The following is a 14,243-nucleotide window of genomic DNA, read 5'->3' as shown; positions in this document are numbered from 1 at the left end:
TTAAAAACTCCATTGCCTTAGTCCATGAACTGACTTGATTTGTGATGCCTCTAAAACTTAGGGAGGAGGGAATGGGGAAAGAGGGTTGGGCAGAGTTACTGAAGATTTTGCTGCCTGTGGGATGACCCTGACTGTCGGGATTGCTCTTTGCAGGACTGCCTGGGTCCAGAAAATCAAAGCAGCATCAGAGCAATACATTGAAACGGAGAAGAAGAAACGTGAAAAGGCTTATCAAGGTACCCACTGAGTTCTGTATTTCCCTCTTATCCACCTGGATACAGGGGCAGGGCATTTCCTGGAGGGTGCCAGTGTCTCCTTCTTCAGATTTGTTGCCAGTTCGTACAGTTCCAACCAATCTGTTTATTTCTGACCTCTTTGTTCCCAGCTCGTTCACAGAAAACCTCAGGAATAGGACGCTTGATGGTGCACGTGATTGAAGCAACAGAACTGAAGGCCTGTAAGCCCAATGGTGAGTGAGGGAAGCAGTCTCAGAGCACTTTAATTCCTGTAACATTTGGAAAGGCTTGCTGAGAGGAGTTGGGAAACACTGTGGTTTGTCTAAAATTGCTGTATGAAATAGTCATTCTTTAGCTTCAGAGGACTGAGGGAAGAGCCAGTTCTATGCTGCTCTGGGATATTGGGATTGCCTGATCCACATCTACTGGCAGCAGCACTGATGTGTGTCCAAGCAGGCTCCAGATGGAGGGGCCAGTTCTGCACTGCAGAAGGGTTTCACTCCCTGTTCTGATCCCTGTTCTGTCTTTAGGGAAGAGCAACCCATACTGTGAGATCAGCATGGGCTCACAGAGCTACACTACCAGGACGCTGCAGGACACCCTGAACCCCAAGTGGAACTTCAACTGCCAGTTCTTCATCAAGGATCTGTATCAGGATGTCCTGTGTATCACCATGTTTGACAGGGATCAGTTCTCACCTGATGGTAAGTGTGAATATTTAGAAAAGAATGTTTTTTGTGTTAGCTGAGGTACCCAGTTCCTCAGCGGCAGTTTCGAGAGCCTGCAGGTCTGACTGAGCAATGTTGGGTGAAAACAATGCCTCAGTACTCAGGATGTTCAATAGCCTTCCAGAGCCAGTAACTCTAGGCAGTCAGATATTATCCCAGTCTGGCTTTTGTATCAGACACAGAATTATTTTCTTGTCAGACTGAGGAGACAGACAAGTTGAAAGCAGAAGTTCTACTCACGCATGATTGGTGCTCAAAAAAAAAGTCCTGGGTTATATTTTCACAGCAACAGCTTGATCAGCTTTCTTGTTGCTTGGAAACTGAGCACGGTTTTGGCAGTCAGCTGCTTCTCATACTCTCTAAGAGGTTAAGTGCTTTTTCAGGGCTCTGACACACAGTCAATTATTGCAAATTTGCAGGGAACTGCCTTGACCTGAGATGCTTTGTGTGTAACCATAGCTCACTCTTCTCTCCTGTGAGTTAATATAAGTTTGGCTGGCTGCTTCTCCCAGCTGGACAGCTGAGTCTTGTTTTTCAGCCCATGGTGAACATTTTAATGCACACACACAAAGGTGTCATGTTAGAAATAGCCACACAGAAGGTGTGTGATTTCTGAATAGGACTGTAAGCCTAGCAGTAGTAGTAATTGTTGAAGGTCATTGTTCTTGTGAAAAGCATGATGGATAAGCATAATTAAAAGTTGGCTGTTTGATTTTCTTATTGTCTTTGAGCACCTCAGCTGATTGTAAACAAGCTCCTAACTGATCAGCCAGCTCTGAAACTGCAGAACACTTCAAATTGTGTTTCTGAAAGGGTATTTTCTAGGAGTATTTTTAAAGCATTATCCTGACTCACTCAGCTTTTCTAAGGTCAGTATCTTTGCCTAATGAAATTCTGTATTCATTTGCCCCACAGATTTTTTGGGTCGCACTGAAGTTCCAGTAGCAAAAATCAGAACAGAACAAGAGACCAAAGGCCCCACAACAAAACACTTACTGCTGCATGAAGTTCCAACAGGAGAAGTGTGGGTGCGCTTTGACCTGCAGCTCTTTGATCAGAAAACACTCCCCTAAGAACACTTTATTTTAATTTATGAAGGACAACTGAAGCTGACAGCCTGAACATCTTTTGATAAAAGGTTCCCTGTCCCATGCTGGTTACTAAGCAAGAATTCCTGCTGCTTTTGTAGTTCCTTAGTTCCTGGTTGTGCTTAGTTCCTTGCAGTGTTCCAAGTTGTTGTTGATCTATGCAAACACAAATGTTACTGTAAATACAGTACTGTAGGTCAGTGCCTTTTTATTATGTTGGAATATCTTGGGTTTGGATGCCAATGTTTCCATTTTCAGGGCCATAAAAAGTATTATGTAGAAATGTGGCACCAAGCTGTTTGTATATTTTGCCACTTAGTCTGACAGACAGACTGAGGAATGGTTTAAGCTCAGCACTAGAATCATTCCATTTGAAATCTTAAAAAGTGATATCCACTGGAATTTTCCCATCTCAGGATGATAGTTTTAATGGTTAAATGCTGAAGAAGCCTTAGCACTTGAGAAGTCTCCAATATATTGTATATTCTTTTAAGAATCAAATGTATTTCTTTACTTGACTTTAGTTCTGCACTGGAATCAGTAACTGCTACTTGATTTTTCTTTCTGCTTCTGTTTATCATTCTCTGCTGAGACAATGTGGTTGTGAAGAATAACTAGAAAAGAATATTTTAAATACTGTGACCCACAACAATGTGGCAAAATTGTTCAGCTCTTTAGGTTTTTTCCTAAATATAAGTTATTTGTGTACATTTCCTTGGTCTTGCAGACCTCCATGTGAATCTTGAAGCTTTGACATTGCCAACATGTATATAGAGAGTAAAATATAAGTTTATTAACTTGTCTACAGATGTTTATTGATGCATAGTGATTTTTAAAAAGTATATTTTATTGTAAAGGAGAATGTGAAATAATGAGAAAAACTTAGAGGATTTGTTCAAGGAAAGTTTATTACAAGTTTAAAGGGTTTGCTCTGGGGAACTTCACCCCTATATAAAACTGTAAAATGAAGTGGTTGAAAGCAAAACCTTTCTCTTGGCACCAAATCAGGGATGGTTTAAAAAAAAAAAAAGTAAGTTTGTTTATAAATATTTGATACATTGTAACCATTTGCTGCCTCCTTTAAACTGCTTTGTTGCAGAAGCACAGCATGCAGTTCTGAGCAGCCTGTGCCCTTCTTTTCCATGGGTGCAGAAATTCCTCCTCAAGTCTGGCAGTTTCCCACCAGTCACCATCTGTGCACCCTCCTGTTACTGAGTCAACCTCTGTTACATTTAACAGTTTTCTGTGGTTCAGTATTTCTAATCCTAAATAAAACTCAACTCTTGGCAACTCTTGAGAGGTTGTGTGTGTACAATGGGAGTTTGGAGAACAGAGAAAATCCTGTTTCCGGGCTTTGAGCCCAGAGCTGCTGAGTAGCCACAGCAGCAGGGAGGTGGGACTGCACTGGCACAGGAGAGGGACAGGGCTGAGGGCACTGCAGCAGCTGCTGCTCAGCACCAACTCTCCAAAAACCACCAGATGTTTTGTACACCACTTCCCATCTCCTCTTCCTGCCTTCTCAAAACACCTGTGATGTATGTTAAAAGTTTCATTTACTGCTCGGACACTGTCTCCAGGAGAGAATACCCGCAGTCTTTATTGAGCTCAGCCCAAGTTAAACCTGCTAAAATAACAGGTTTTGGCATGTAGAACACTGAACTGGATCTGGCAACAAGAGGAGCAGCATCTCAGACGTTTCTTTGCCTGCTGGGTAACAACATTTCAGAACTACATGTTTAAGACAATAAGTTTATTGCAGTTTGCCCAAAGACCTGGCCTCTTCTCACTTGCTTTAGCAGTGCATGTAACCTATTTTGTAAAGGGTACCTTTGAGGCTGTGCTTGCTGCTGTGATCAGCTGGAGGACAGGTGACATCATTGGGTCTCTGTCATGCTGGTTGATGACTTCCATCCTTTAAAGAGAAAGAAAAACTTTAGCCATGCTTCTGTAAAGATCAGCTGAGCTGTCAGATTATTTCCTTTTACACAGCACACACAGAGCTTGTCTGGGAACTCTCCAACCCTCCTTAGACAGGACATCCCCCTGTGCTGCCACAATAGATTTGAAATGAGGAACAAAACCTTCCCTTGCCATTGCTACTGTGCCTCAAAAACTGGGCTTAGTAAAGATACAGGCTGTTACTGGTGAAAACCATGTTCAGACAACACTCAGGCTTAAATGCAGTAGGAGTGAGTTAGTAAAACTCAAATGTGCTCCTCTAGAGCAGCCCCCAGCAGCACATCATGAACACACTCTATTAACTTCCTGCTGGTCAAAGTGGGACTCCAAACCTCCTCTCACCTTCCAGGAGTCTGTGCACATCTTCTGGAAGAATGGATCGTACTCTGATGGGTCATATTCATCCAAAAACACATAGCCCTGTGGGAGAAGCAGGTACCGGGTCAGGTCTCAGAAGCTGTTGGTAGTTATAGCAGTGAAAGCAGCCAGCCTGGGTGGGACAGAGCCTGGCATGGCATAACACAGCACCAGAGGTGGCTGAAAAAAGAATTCCCAAATTTTCATACACTGCACCTCAGAAAGAAAGTGACTGAACTGTAACAGGAAAATTCCTCCATCCATTTTAATTTATCACAGGCATAAATGCATAAAAAAATATTTCATGCAGCATCCAGAAATAATTGCAGGCTAAAATGCTAACCTTAACTAGGACAGTCAAGACAATGGAAACTTTTTTTTAATTGAAAATGTTTTTCTAGAGAAGGAAACCCTGAGATGGGCTCAGTTGGTCAGAGCATGGTGCTAGTAACACCAAAGTAATGGGTTTGATCCCAGAATGGGCCACTCACTTTAATGTTGGACTAGATGATCCTGCTGGGTCCCTTACAACTCAAAATATTCTGTCATTTCAGCAAAAAAAGATATTAAAAAGGAAAGAAAAAACAGGAGTGAGTGAGCCCTCACTAGCCACAGCCTTAGGCAGGTCACTGATCTGCAAGATGCCAGCTCCAAGTCTGGGTCCATGAGCTGGCTTTCCCATCGATACATTGGAATAAAGACCTGAACCCACACCTGTCCAGGCAACAGCTCCATCTCATCAACAACACTGCCAGGTGAAGGAAAAGCCTGATAACAGGGAAGAGAGTAAAGAAAATGGGCAAAAAGAAGGGAGGGAAGGGAAAACACATCCAGAATTAATCACACTAACCAACCCACACAAGTGTCTCAAGTTCTGCAAAATTCATCATATGCTGCCACGGTTAATACAATACAATACACCCAACACAGCCTAAACCCCAGGACTTCAGCAGTAGGACTGGTTCCATGCAGTTTAAATAAATGTATGGGTCTGTCTCATCAGGCCTTTGAAAAAGATGGTTTGGTCTCTTGAAAACAACACAGCTCTCATGATATTTTCATTTCTAGATGAGGAGCTTGTTTACAGTCTCACAACTCCACTGTGCAGTGGTTTCCACTGACAACAAGTGCCTGCTCTCATAAAGGATTATTTTTGTGGTAGATGATATAACTGCTTTTTTCTCTTTTTTTTCCACTGATGAGATGCAAAAAAGTTTAGTTGTTGGATCTGATAATCAAGAGTGGTGTGCAATTAAGGGCAAAAGGAAGAAAACTAACAAGTATTTTCTACAGTGACTGCAATTTGCAATTTTTGTGAATACTGAAACACACAGAACTACAAAATCCATTACCTGCATGCAGACTTAACAAAATTGTTTGTCTCTTCCCATTCCCATATTTTTTCTTTTATGAGGCTTGATCAGTAGCATCCAAGGTCACAAAATCGTTTCACTTATGCTCTGCCAACAAAGCTGCAGTACTGCTGTAGCTGAGCTCCTGAGACATGAGAGTGCAGCCCACACCCTGCTCACTCAGCCTTTGGTTTCAGCTGACAGAGCTCAAGGTTTTGCCACTAAATGGTTCAGCCCACAGAGGGAAACAAACCTCTGTAGGGTGTCTCACCATATTCAGACCCCAGCACATGTTCACTGCATCAAGCAGTGCTGCTGTTCACAGCTGCTGGTGGATGTACACAGCTGTAACATCACCATTGCTGAGGTCCTTGGGAAAAGTAAGTTACAGGCAGGTTATATCTGAACTCCAGGTTACTCAACTGACAGGAAACAACAGATAAACCCCTGACCTTGTCACAACCCTCTGTATACAACCCTCTCCATGACAGAAATGTGTTTCTCATTGATACCTTCTTTGTACAGTAGTTTAAATATTGAGATAATTGTTCTTGTCTCCTTTTCTGCACTTCTCTCTGTGACTGGCTGTCCATCCGGTCCTTCATTTTCTGCACAAATGGCTCTGAAACATCCTCAAGATATTTTTTGTACAGAAGCTCTTTCTTTCTCAGATTAAGGAAATCATTGTGCCTCAAATATCTGTCCACCTCCTTAAGTAAGAAACGGAAAATAAAACCATATAAACTACTGGCTGATGACAGTAAAGATTCCACAGATGAAGGCTTACAGCTTGGCTGATCCGACTGCTCACTGCTCCAAGGCATCTGTTTTCCAGCCCTTCCTTCTGCTCCTCCCTCGCTTCACTTCCCACCACTTGTTTCCAAGCTTGCCCTTTCAAGAGCTCTGGCATTCAGACCCTTAATTTCTGCAGCTGTGGTGCAAGATTGGCCGAAAATGGCTAATTTTCCCGTCAGGTTATTGAGCTGAAATCCCTGCAGAGCAGGGGCCGCAAGCATCAGACTCTGCAAGGCAGGCAGCAGAAGGACCTTCCCTGCAGCACTGGCTGGATCAGATCAGAGCAACCCTCCCGCCCTTTGCTCACAGTACCACTGTCACCAACTACCACACCCACAGAACAAATATTAGGTGCTAACAGGCAGTTCAAGCCACCTGGGATTCACGTTTAGGGTTACTACCTCAGTCCTATCCAGAGGAGAGTGGAAAGCTCATAACTCTAAATCAGTTTTTCAAGAATATAGGCAATTGACATTTTCTCATGAATCAGTTTAGGAACTAAAAGTACTGACAAGCAGGAAAGCACACAGTAAATGAGAAAAGAGGCACTGCTTCTTACCCTCACAAAATTTTCTCTGTCCAAGATGCACTGAACAGAAGCAATGATGTCTCGGCTTTGAACAGCTGCTGCCTAACAAAACATGAAAAAAGCCCACATGAGGTGAAAGCAGGACTTCTGAGTAGGAGTTAGATTTACTTTTGAATTCAAAATAATTACCAGTGTCGTGATTAAAGGCACATTATACCACAACCCAGCTGGCAAATCCTTGCAAGATTTGCTCTGAACAGTAGGGTTAAGTAGCAACAGAAGAGCATTGGAAAAACTGGAATGAGAACTGGAATGTACATGCTCAGACCTCCTTGGCTGCTCCTCACCACAACCAAACACTTCATCCTTGCCACTGTTTCTCACCTGTGCCAAAGTGGCTCCCTAACTCCTGCACTCCAGATAAGGAGTACAGGCAATGCAGACCAAATCTCATTTAGGGATGGAATGCATTTTATGCATTGAATGGAATATTAGGCTGCTACTCCCTGTGCTTAATATTGATTTTTAATTCCAATTGACAGTGTAGTTTCCAGTCATGTTTGCCTTGGCCCTGCTGACTAGCTCCACACTCCCAAAGGTTTATCACACTGAGATGAGCAGGACATCATACATCACATCAAGAAAGAAAGAGACAAGAAGTATTAAAAATTCTACCAGAACCAAATGAGAAAGAGGAAATCTAAATTTCTGGAGTGTTTCAATACCCTTTCATCCTACTATTTGAAACAACTGGTATGTTGTATTATGCCTAATGAATTTACTTCACATAGTCACAGATCCTTTCTAAAGCCAGCACCATAACAGCAGCACAAAGACATGGCCATCACTCCAGCTCAGAACCATCACTGGTGAACTGGAGAAGAGTTTTCCTTCAGGAACAATACATATGTGAAGAATCCTTAAGAACCAAAAGAGTTGGGTGTCCTTTGAAGGAATGAAGTCACTTCTCCCTGGAAAAGAGCAGGCCCAGGGGCAGACTCATCACAGGGCAGCTACAAAGAGCAGAGAGGCTCTCACTTCACCAGCAGCCACAGCAAGAGGACAAGGGGTACAAGGTACAAATTGCATTGGCAGAGGTTTCATCTCACTGTAAGAAATTTTTACCATGAGATCAATCATTCACTGAACAACCTCCCCAGGGATGTGGTGGAGACCCCACCACTGAAGGTTTTCAAAGAGCAATTGAACAGGGAGCTGGATACCCTCATCTGGTGTCTCTTTCCCATGAAACGCTGGGCCAGATGATCTTCCAAGGTCCCTCCCAGCCTGGGCTGTTCCATGAGTCTGTGATTCTGACTAATCACAAGCTTGTTTCAGGTTTATGGGAAACTTTTCCACACACCAAACTTCAAGTAATTCAATAAAGCTGCCTCAAAAAGATGCAAGAGCTCAATGAAACCCATTGAATCTGTTCTATTTTCAGAATTCCTTGTTCTCCTTCTCCATGACAAACATCTCTCAGATTTTACTGAATTTTGCAAATAACCATTTTTCATTCTTCCCTTCATAACTTCCATTTCATCACTCCACTCACACCTTCATGCAATAGAAGCCCTTCCTTCTGTGTTAGCCAATCTTTGCCAATATTTTCCTTCCCAAAATGTCTGCTGCAATCAAGATTATTGGCTGTGCCACTCTGCTGGTGCTGAGGAGAACCTCTGGGTAAATGTAAAGAAAGGAAAAGGTCTGCATAAAAAGACAATCTGCTTTACAAAGATCAGGTTCTCATCCAGGTTCCACAAACTGAGATGGAATGGTAAGAAGTAATACAACTTCAACCCCCATTTCTGAGTGTGCTGAGGAGGGACAGACTGAAGCACAAAGGTCCTGCTCAGGGCTCACAGATAAGGTCAGACACATGCCAGGGATGGAAGTCTGGGAGCACAGACAGCCCAGCAAACACTGTCAGGATTTCAGTGGGATTGGGTGGCCAGTTCCAATACAGGACCCAGTACAGACACTGCTCTCCTGTGCTCTTCACAGCTGAGGAATGCTGGGGGTCACTCACCTTCCAAGGCTTGGGTTTTCTCACAGGTTTCCCATTTGCAAATCTTTGTAGCCAGGGACCCTCTGAGCCGTCCACACTACCCATGGTTGGATTAGTCTGGAAAAAAAAAACAATAAAACTGTCAAAACAACATAAAATTATTGTATTAACATCAAAAACTAAATTTTCTTACAATTCCTACCAATCAATTAAAAAATCTCTAAAGGATTTCTAACTGCTGACACCTGCAGCATTTTCCTGGCACAGGAACTAAAGCAGAGAAATGAAGTATCAGGTTTACAGTCAGACACTGCCTCTGGTGGGACTGTCTGTCCTCATCTCCACACACCATGGACAGCACATTTTGTTTAAAGAACAGTGATTGACAAACTATTTGGAAATGCCTGTCAGCTTTGGAAACATTTCAAAGTTATCAAATTTCACCTCTAGACTATTACTTCTTTCCTTTGTGCCTTTTTCAACCACATAAAAGCCCCTTTCAAGTAACTGCCACATCCCACTCCAGGGATGGCTACATTTTACTGGTTTTTAAAGTTAGTTCTACCAGATGAAACTCGTGCTGAAGTGCTAACTCAGCTCCAGTCAGAAAATTCCATCTTCCCTCTTGTATGTGCATCAGGATACCTGGTTATTTGTAACAGAGACACTGGAACCACAGAGGCAAAATGGCCTTTACAGGAACCTTTATTTAAACCCCTATTTATTTCAGATTCACTGGAAACACACTGCTTCCAGGCAACAATGGATTCACAACATCACTTAGGTAAAGAATGGAACAAAAGAAAAGCTTATTTCTGCAGAGATACTGACCCCAAGTCTTCAGACAGATCTTTCATTATAAAAAAACCAACCAAAAAAAAAAACAAAAAAAAAACCCAAAAAACCAAAACAACACTGATAGGCAATTATTTTTAGCAATATCTAGTTAAAAGAATCTGCAAAGACTCTCAGGTGTTCACAGAACTTTTTTACTTTTTGTTTTTGGTAGAAGACAACACTTAAGAGTTTATTCTGTCCAATCCTGCACTTTAGTGACAATATCTGTCTTCCAACTTACCTCTCTGCAGTACAGATTCAAATTTCTTACCATCAGTTCAAGGTAAAACCTGTAATGTACATTTTTATTTGTTTCATTTTATATTCCCTGCTCTTTTACTGACAAAAACATCTGCTGGGATATTCCTGCATCCTCACAGCAACACTTTCCTGTCTTTTCTGACTGAAAGAGTCAGAAACCACAGGAAAGTAGATGCTGGAAGGGACTTCAGGAAGTCACCTGGTCCTGTTGCCTTTTTCCCAACCTGGAAATGAAACTCAAGATAATTTTAGTAAGCAGGCAATATAAAAGGGGATCTTTATTTCAAGGCCTTCAGAGGCAGTTATGATGTCTAGAAAGATGTCCATAAAAGCCCACCTTACCTCCAGAGGTAAATTTTATAGGTTTTAGGAAAGGAGCATACTTGATAAAAAGCACCAGTTAGGAGGACAACTGGTGATGCAATTCTCGCCCAGGTCAAGCCCCTTCTCTGGAGCCCCCCTTCAGCACTGGCTGTACTTTGTCCATGAGAATGTATCTCAAAGAGTTGTTCTTGGACTTGATTCCCAGCTAGAACCAAGACAGCAGGGACCCTTGGGCCCCTGGGGCTTGGAGCTCTGGAATTTCTTTTGTCTTTCTGCTTAAGGAAAGGCCATGGAACAGTACTGGGAAAGCTAGCTACTGGTACAACAGGTGACAGAGTTACAAATATATGTATGAAGAATAGAGAACACAGAAAGAAAGGCACAGTCCCAGTGCTAGTGTGAAGAAAAGCAAACCTCACAGACCAAATTTCTGACACAAGATTAACAGGCAAACAGTGAGGGCTGAAGAGATTTGGGTACCTGATGTGCTATTGATTTGGCATTAGAAAAATCCAACACACCTTCCTATGAGCACTACATCCCCCCTACACGTACAGGTGTCACAGGCTCCCATGTCACACCACCATTTACAGATTTCCTTCAACTCCAAGCAGTTCTGGAATTCCTTCTGAGACAGGGATGCTGTAAACCCCTGGACAAGCTTGAGATGAGGAAAATACATATTTTAATATTTCTAAGTTTGTAAAACAAGTAAAACAAATAAAGCTTCAACCATTACCCCCCTTTCTATCTATATTTAGTAGCTAGTACTAAGACTCCATCTATCTCACAAAGAAAGACTGAGCACAAAGCAGAGGAGGTGTTTGACCTCCTCAGAGAATTGGGACCCCAGAGGAGATAAAAGAGCAAACACAGAAAATCTGCTTCTGCAGCAATCTGCCTTCAGGAACCCTCATGTGATAAAAGACTCCAGCTGCAGATTTCAACCCTGCCCCCACAATCTTCATAACTCAGGCTGCTACTGAGTTTAAAACCTTTCTTTTTATTTTTTTTTTTTGACTCTTGCTAGGAGATGCCAACTCTCCTCTCTGCAAAGGCAGATAGAAGACAGCAGCTGTTTTGCAGGTCTTGAAACTACAGGTGTAATCACAGGCTTAGACAGAAATAGAGTAAAGGATTTCCAGAATCTGAGTGGATAAAACAAGCATTTAGTCAATCTAGCAGTTGCAGTCTGCAGATGCCAAATCCCATGAGCTGGCTGGCTGTTCTGTATTAAGACATTTGTTTCACTGTGCCAGATTGCTGGAAGAGTTCAAGGCCAGGTTGTGGGGCTTTGAGCAAACTGGTCTAGTGGAAGGTGTCCCTGACCATGGCAGGGAGCTGGAATAAAATTATCTTTAGGGTCCCTTCCAACCCAAACCATTCTATGATGATTAAACCTGAGGATAACCATGCCTAGAAACCCTTGCTAGATAAACACGCGTGTTTATGTGCTGTCAGCAGCGTAGCTCTGTATCAGTAAGTTTTAAAGACACGTTTCTCTTCTTTCCTCAGTAAAACAAGGCTCTTCCCCAAACACCCACCTGCTAAAATTCACACTCTCTGTGCCCAAACACGAGGCTCTGCAGCAGCTTTGAGGAATCACATTGTAATCACTCTGTGACAAAAATAAGCGCCCTCACACATGGCTCAGTCCTCTCAAAATCCCGTTCAGCCATGTAGGCTCACATGGCACGGACGTCACCCTGCAGGTGCACAGCCCTGGTCCCCCCTCGCTGCCTCAGGTGCAGGGACAGAGAACGGTAAGAGAACCAGACTCCATAGCGAGCAGGGCAGCTCTGCGAACAGAACCTTCTACACTGGGAGTGCTGAGCTAACAGGTAATGTGAGTATGCCCCGAGGGTCCTGGCCGGGCCCTGCACTTCGGAGGCTGCGATGGGATAAAGGCCGGCGAAAGGGAAAGGCCGAGCCTCCTCTGGGCCGGGCTTGCCCCGCATCCTGCCCGGTCCTGAGGCGAGGCCCGCAGGCCCCAGGGAAGCAAAGATCCACACCTGCCATCCCCGAGCTAGGGTCCCTCACTGGGGACAGTGAACACGGCCCCAGGAACGCCCAGGGGCGGAGAAACAGGGCAGCAATAGAAGCCAAAGCCGCCCCGCACGGCCCCGCCCCACTGAGGGAAAAATGGCGGCGCGGCGCGCCTTGGGGCACCCTCACACTGTCACACCGCCCCTTCGTGACCTTCCGCCGGAAAAAATAGACCCTCACCCATCACCCACAGCCTCTCGGGATGAGGCGATGCCGCCCGTGGGGACAGGGACCCGGCTACTCGTGGGGACAGCGACACAGCAACCCGTGGGGACAACGTCACGGCAGCCCTGATCGGGCCGCGAAGACAGACGGGGCGGCGGCACGACCGGATCCCTCCGCGCCCGGCCGCGCAGCGTCCCGCACTGCCATGGCAACCCCAACGCGCGCGCTCCCGCCGGCAGGGCTTCCCACCAATCAGAGAGGGAGCGCGTGGTAAACCAGCCAATCAGGAGCGAGGACAGCTCCGCCGAGCAGAGTCGGGTCGGACGGGACCGAGCCGAGCCGAGTCGAGTCGAGTCGAGTCGAGTCGAGACAAGCCGAGCCCGAGCCGAGCGGAGCCGAGCCCGAGCCCGAGCCGGCGTAGTAAGGCTCCCTGGTTTATAATCCAAAATTCATTAAATCGTATCACAAGATTTCACACATCCCCGGCAGTGCTGATCATGACACTAAATTTGAAACTGCAATCAGCCAGAGATACCATCAGATGAGGGAAATGTCAGGGCTTTTTCCCCAGCACTGCTGCACTGACACACAGGTCTCACAATAACCGTGTGCTATTAGGCGGGGTGTTTCCTCAAGCCCTTTGTTTTTAAAATGTGTTATTGCGATTGATTGGTGTGCCCCAGGCCAGACGAGACCCTCGTGCCCAGCAGCCTCCCATGCCATGCCCCAGAACGGGGGTCCCCCTGTGCCCAGGGTGGGGTCACTGACCTGTCCAGGGATTTGGGACAGCAGCGTGTCACAGTCAAACCCCTTCTATCAGTGGGGACAGAAAGACCTCCTCCCCACGCTCTTAGCCTCTATCTCATTAATTTTGTTATTTTTATCCGCTGCCATTTTCTGCCAGCCAGTGGAGGACTCAGGCTGAGCAGTTTAAGGAATAACAACCTTTATTAACAAATACATCGATCACAGAAGACTGTCACTGGCAGCGCACTGACTGCAAGAACAAGTTGGAAGGGATACACAGACTCTGATCACCAGTGAAAATTTGAGATAATCGACGTGCACACAGTAGGGATCCTACCCAAGAGGTGTGGCCACGTGGGAAAAGCCAGGATCAGTCCATCAACCGATCCCAGAAGTTATGCGGAGCCTTTCCTAACTCGTCCCCCTCTTAACTCACTGTTACACTATTTCTTTACATTAGGTGAAGCTTGAGTGACTCTAGTCAAACATACTTTGGTTCTCAATCGGTGTAAAATTCCCTCACTTTGCTCTCAAAGACGCAGTTAATAAAACAGAGAGTGTGTGCTCAGGGAGGGATGGTCACACTTTGGAGGAGGTGACTTTGGGAGGGAGGTGTGTGACATCATTACAGTGAGAGCACAAAGAGTGGGGTTCATCTGAGCAGAGCGATTTCCCCACAGCTGCTGATTCAGGAACAGGACATCTCCTCTATGCTGTGCTTGGCAGCTGCTGTGCAGATTGTCTGCTAAGAGGCACCACCGAATTCTCATTCCTGCAGGGATCACAGCAAGGTGTCCATCCCACTCCACCT

At 44.8% G+C, this 14,243-nt stretch overlaps 2 protein-coding genes across 9 annotated transcripts in view; one reads left to right on the top strand and one right to left on the bottom strand.

The window, feature by feature from the left end:
* ITSN2 (intersectin 2) overlaps nt 1-3,342 on the top strand; it is an 80,332-nt gene extending 76,990 nt beyond the window's left edge. For all 7 annotated transcript variants that reach the window (XM_033054126.1, XM_033054124.1, XM_033054125.1 and 4 more), the window contains 4 exons: nt 154-236; nt 386-469; nt 767-940; nt 1,880-3,342. In XM_033054126.1, the coding sequence (XP_032910017.1) occupies nt 154-236; nt 386-469; nt 767-940; nt 1,880-2,037 (499 nt within the window). In that variant the 3' untranslated portion in view covers nt 2,038-3,342. The remainder of the gene's footprint in view (nt 1-153; nt 237-385; nt 470-766; nt 941-1,879) is intronic.
* Nucleotides 2,626-12,830, bottom strand: FAM228B (family with sequence similarity 228 member B). 2 transcript variants are annotated; one of them, XM_033054129.2, is made up of 6 exons: nt 12,701-12,830; nt 9,074-9,169; nt 7,075-7,146; nt 6,233-6,430; nt 4,354-4,431; nt 2,626-3,964 (listed from the first exon to the last, which is right to left on the bottom strand). In XM_033054129.2, exons 2-6 carry the CDS (start codon nt 9,155-9,157, stop codon nt 3,941-3,943), a joined length of 456 nt encoding a protein of 151 aa, XP_032910020.1. In that variant the 5' UTR covers nt 9,158-9,169; nt 12,701-12,830; the 3' UTR covers nt 2,626-3,940. The 2 variants fall into 2 exon arrangements, with proteins under 2 accessions (XP_032910020.1, XP_032910021.1); XM_033054130.2 differs by lacking the exon at nt 6,233-6,430.
* Between the last annotated feature and the right edge of the window lie 1,413 nt (nt 12,831-14,243).

Source organism: Catharus ustulatus, chromosome 3 (assembly GCF_009819885.2).
Source record: "Catharus ustulatus isolate bCatUst1 chromosome 3, bCatUst1.pri.v2, whole genome shotgun sequence".
NCBI classification, from domain to species: domain Eukaryota; kingdom Metazoa; phylum Chordata; class Aves; order Passeriformes; family Turdidae; genus Catharus; species Catharus ustulatus.
Note: the sequence above shows the minus strand (reverse complement) of the source record. Positions and strands in the feature narration are given on the sequence as shown.

Coding starts and splice junctions, on each gene's coding strand:
- FAM228B (XM_033054129.2), bottom strand. CDS start 9,157: ATGGGTAGTGTGGACGGCTCAGAGGGTCCCTGGCTACAAAGATTTGCA. Junction 7,147..9,073: donor GAAAACCCAAGCCTTGGAAG/GTGAGTGACCCC, acceptor ATGTTTTGTTAG/GCAGCAGCTGTTCAAAGCCG. Junction 3,965..4,353: donor TGTGCACAGACTCCTGGAAG/GTGAGAGGAGGT, acceptor TTCTCTTTAAAG/GATGGAAGTCATCAACCAGC.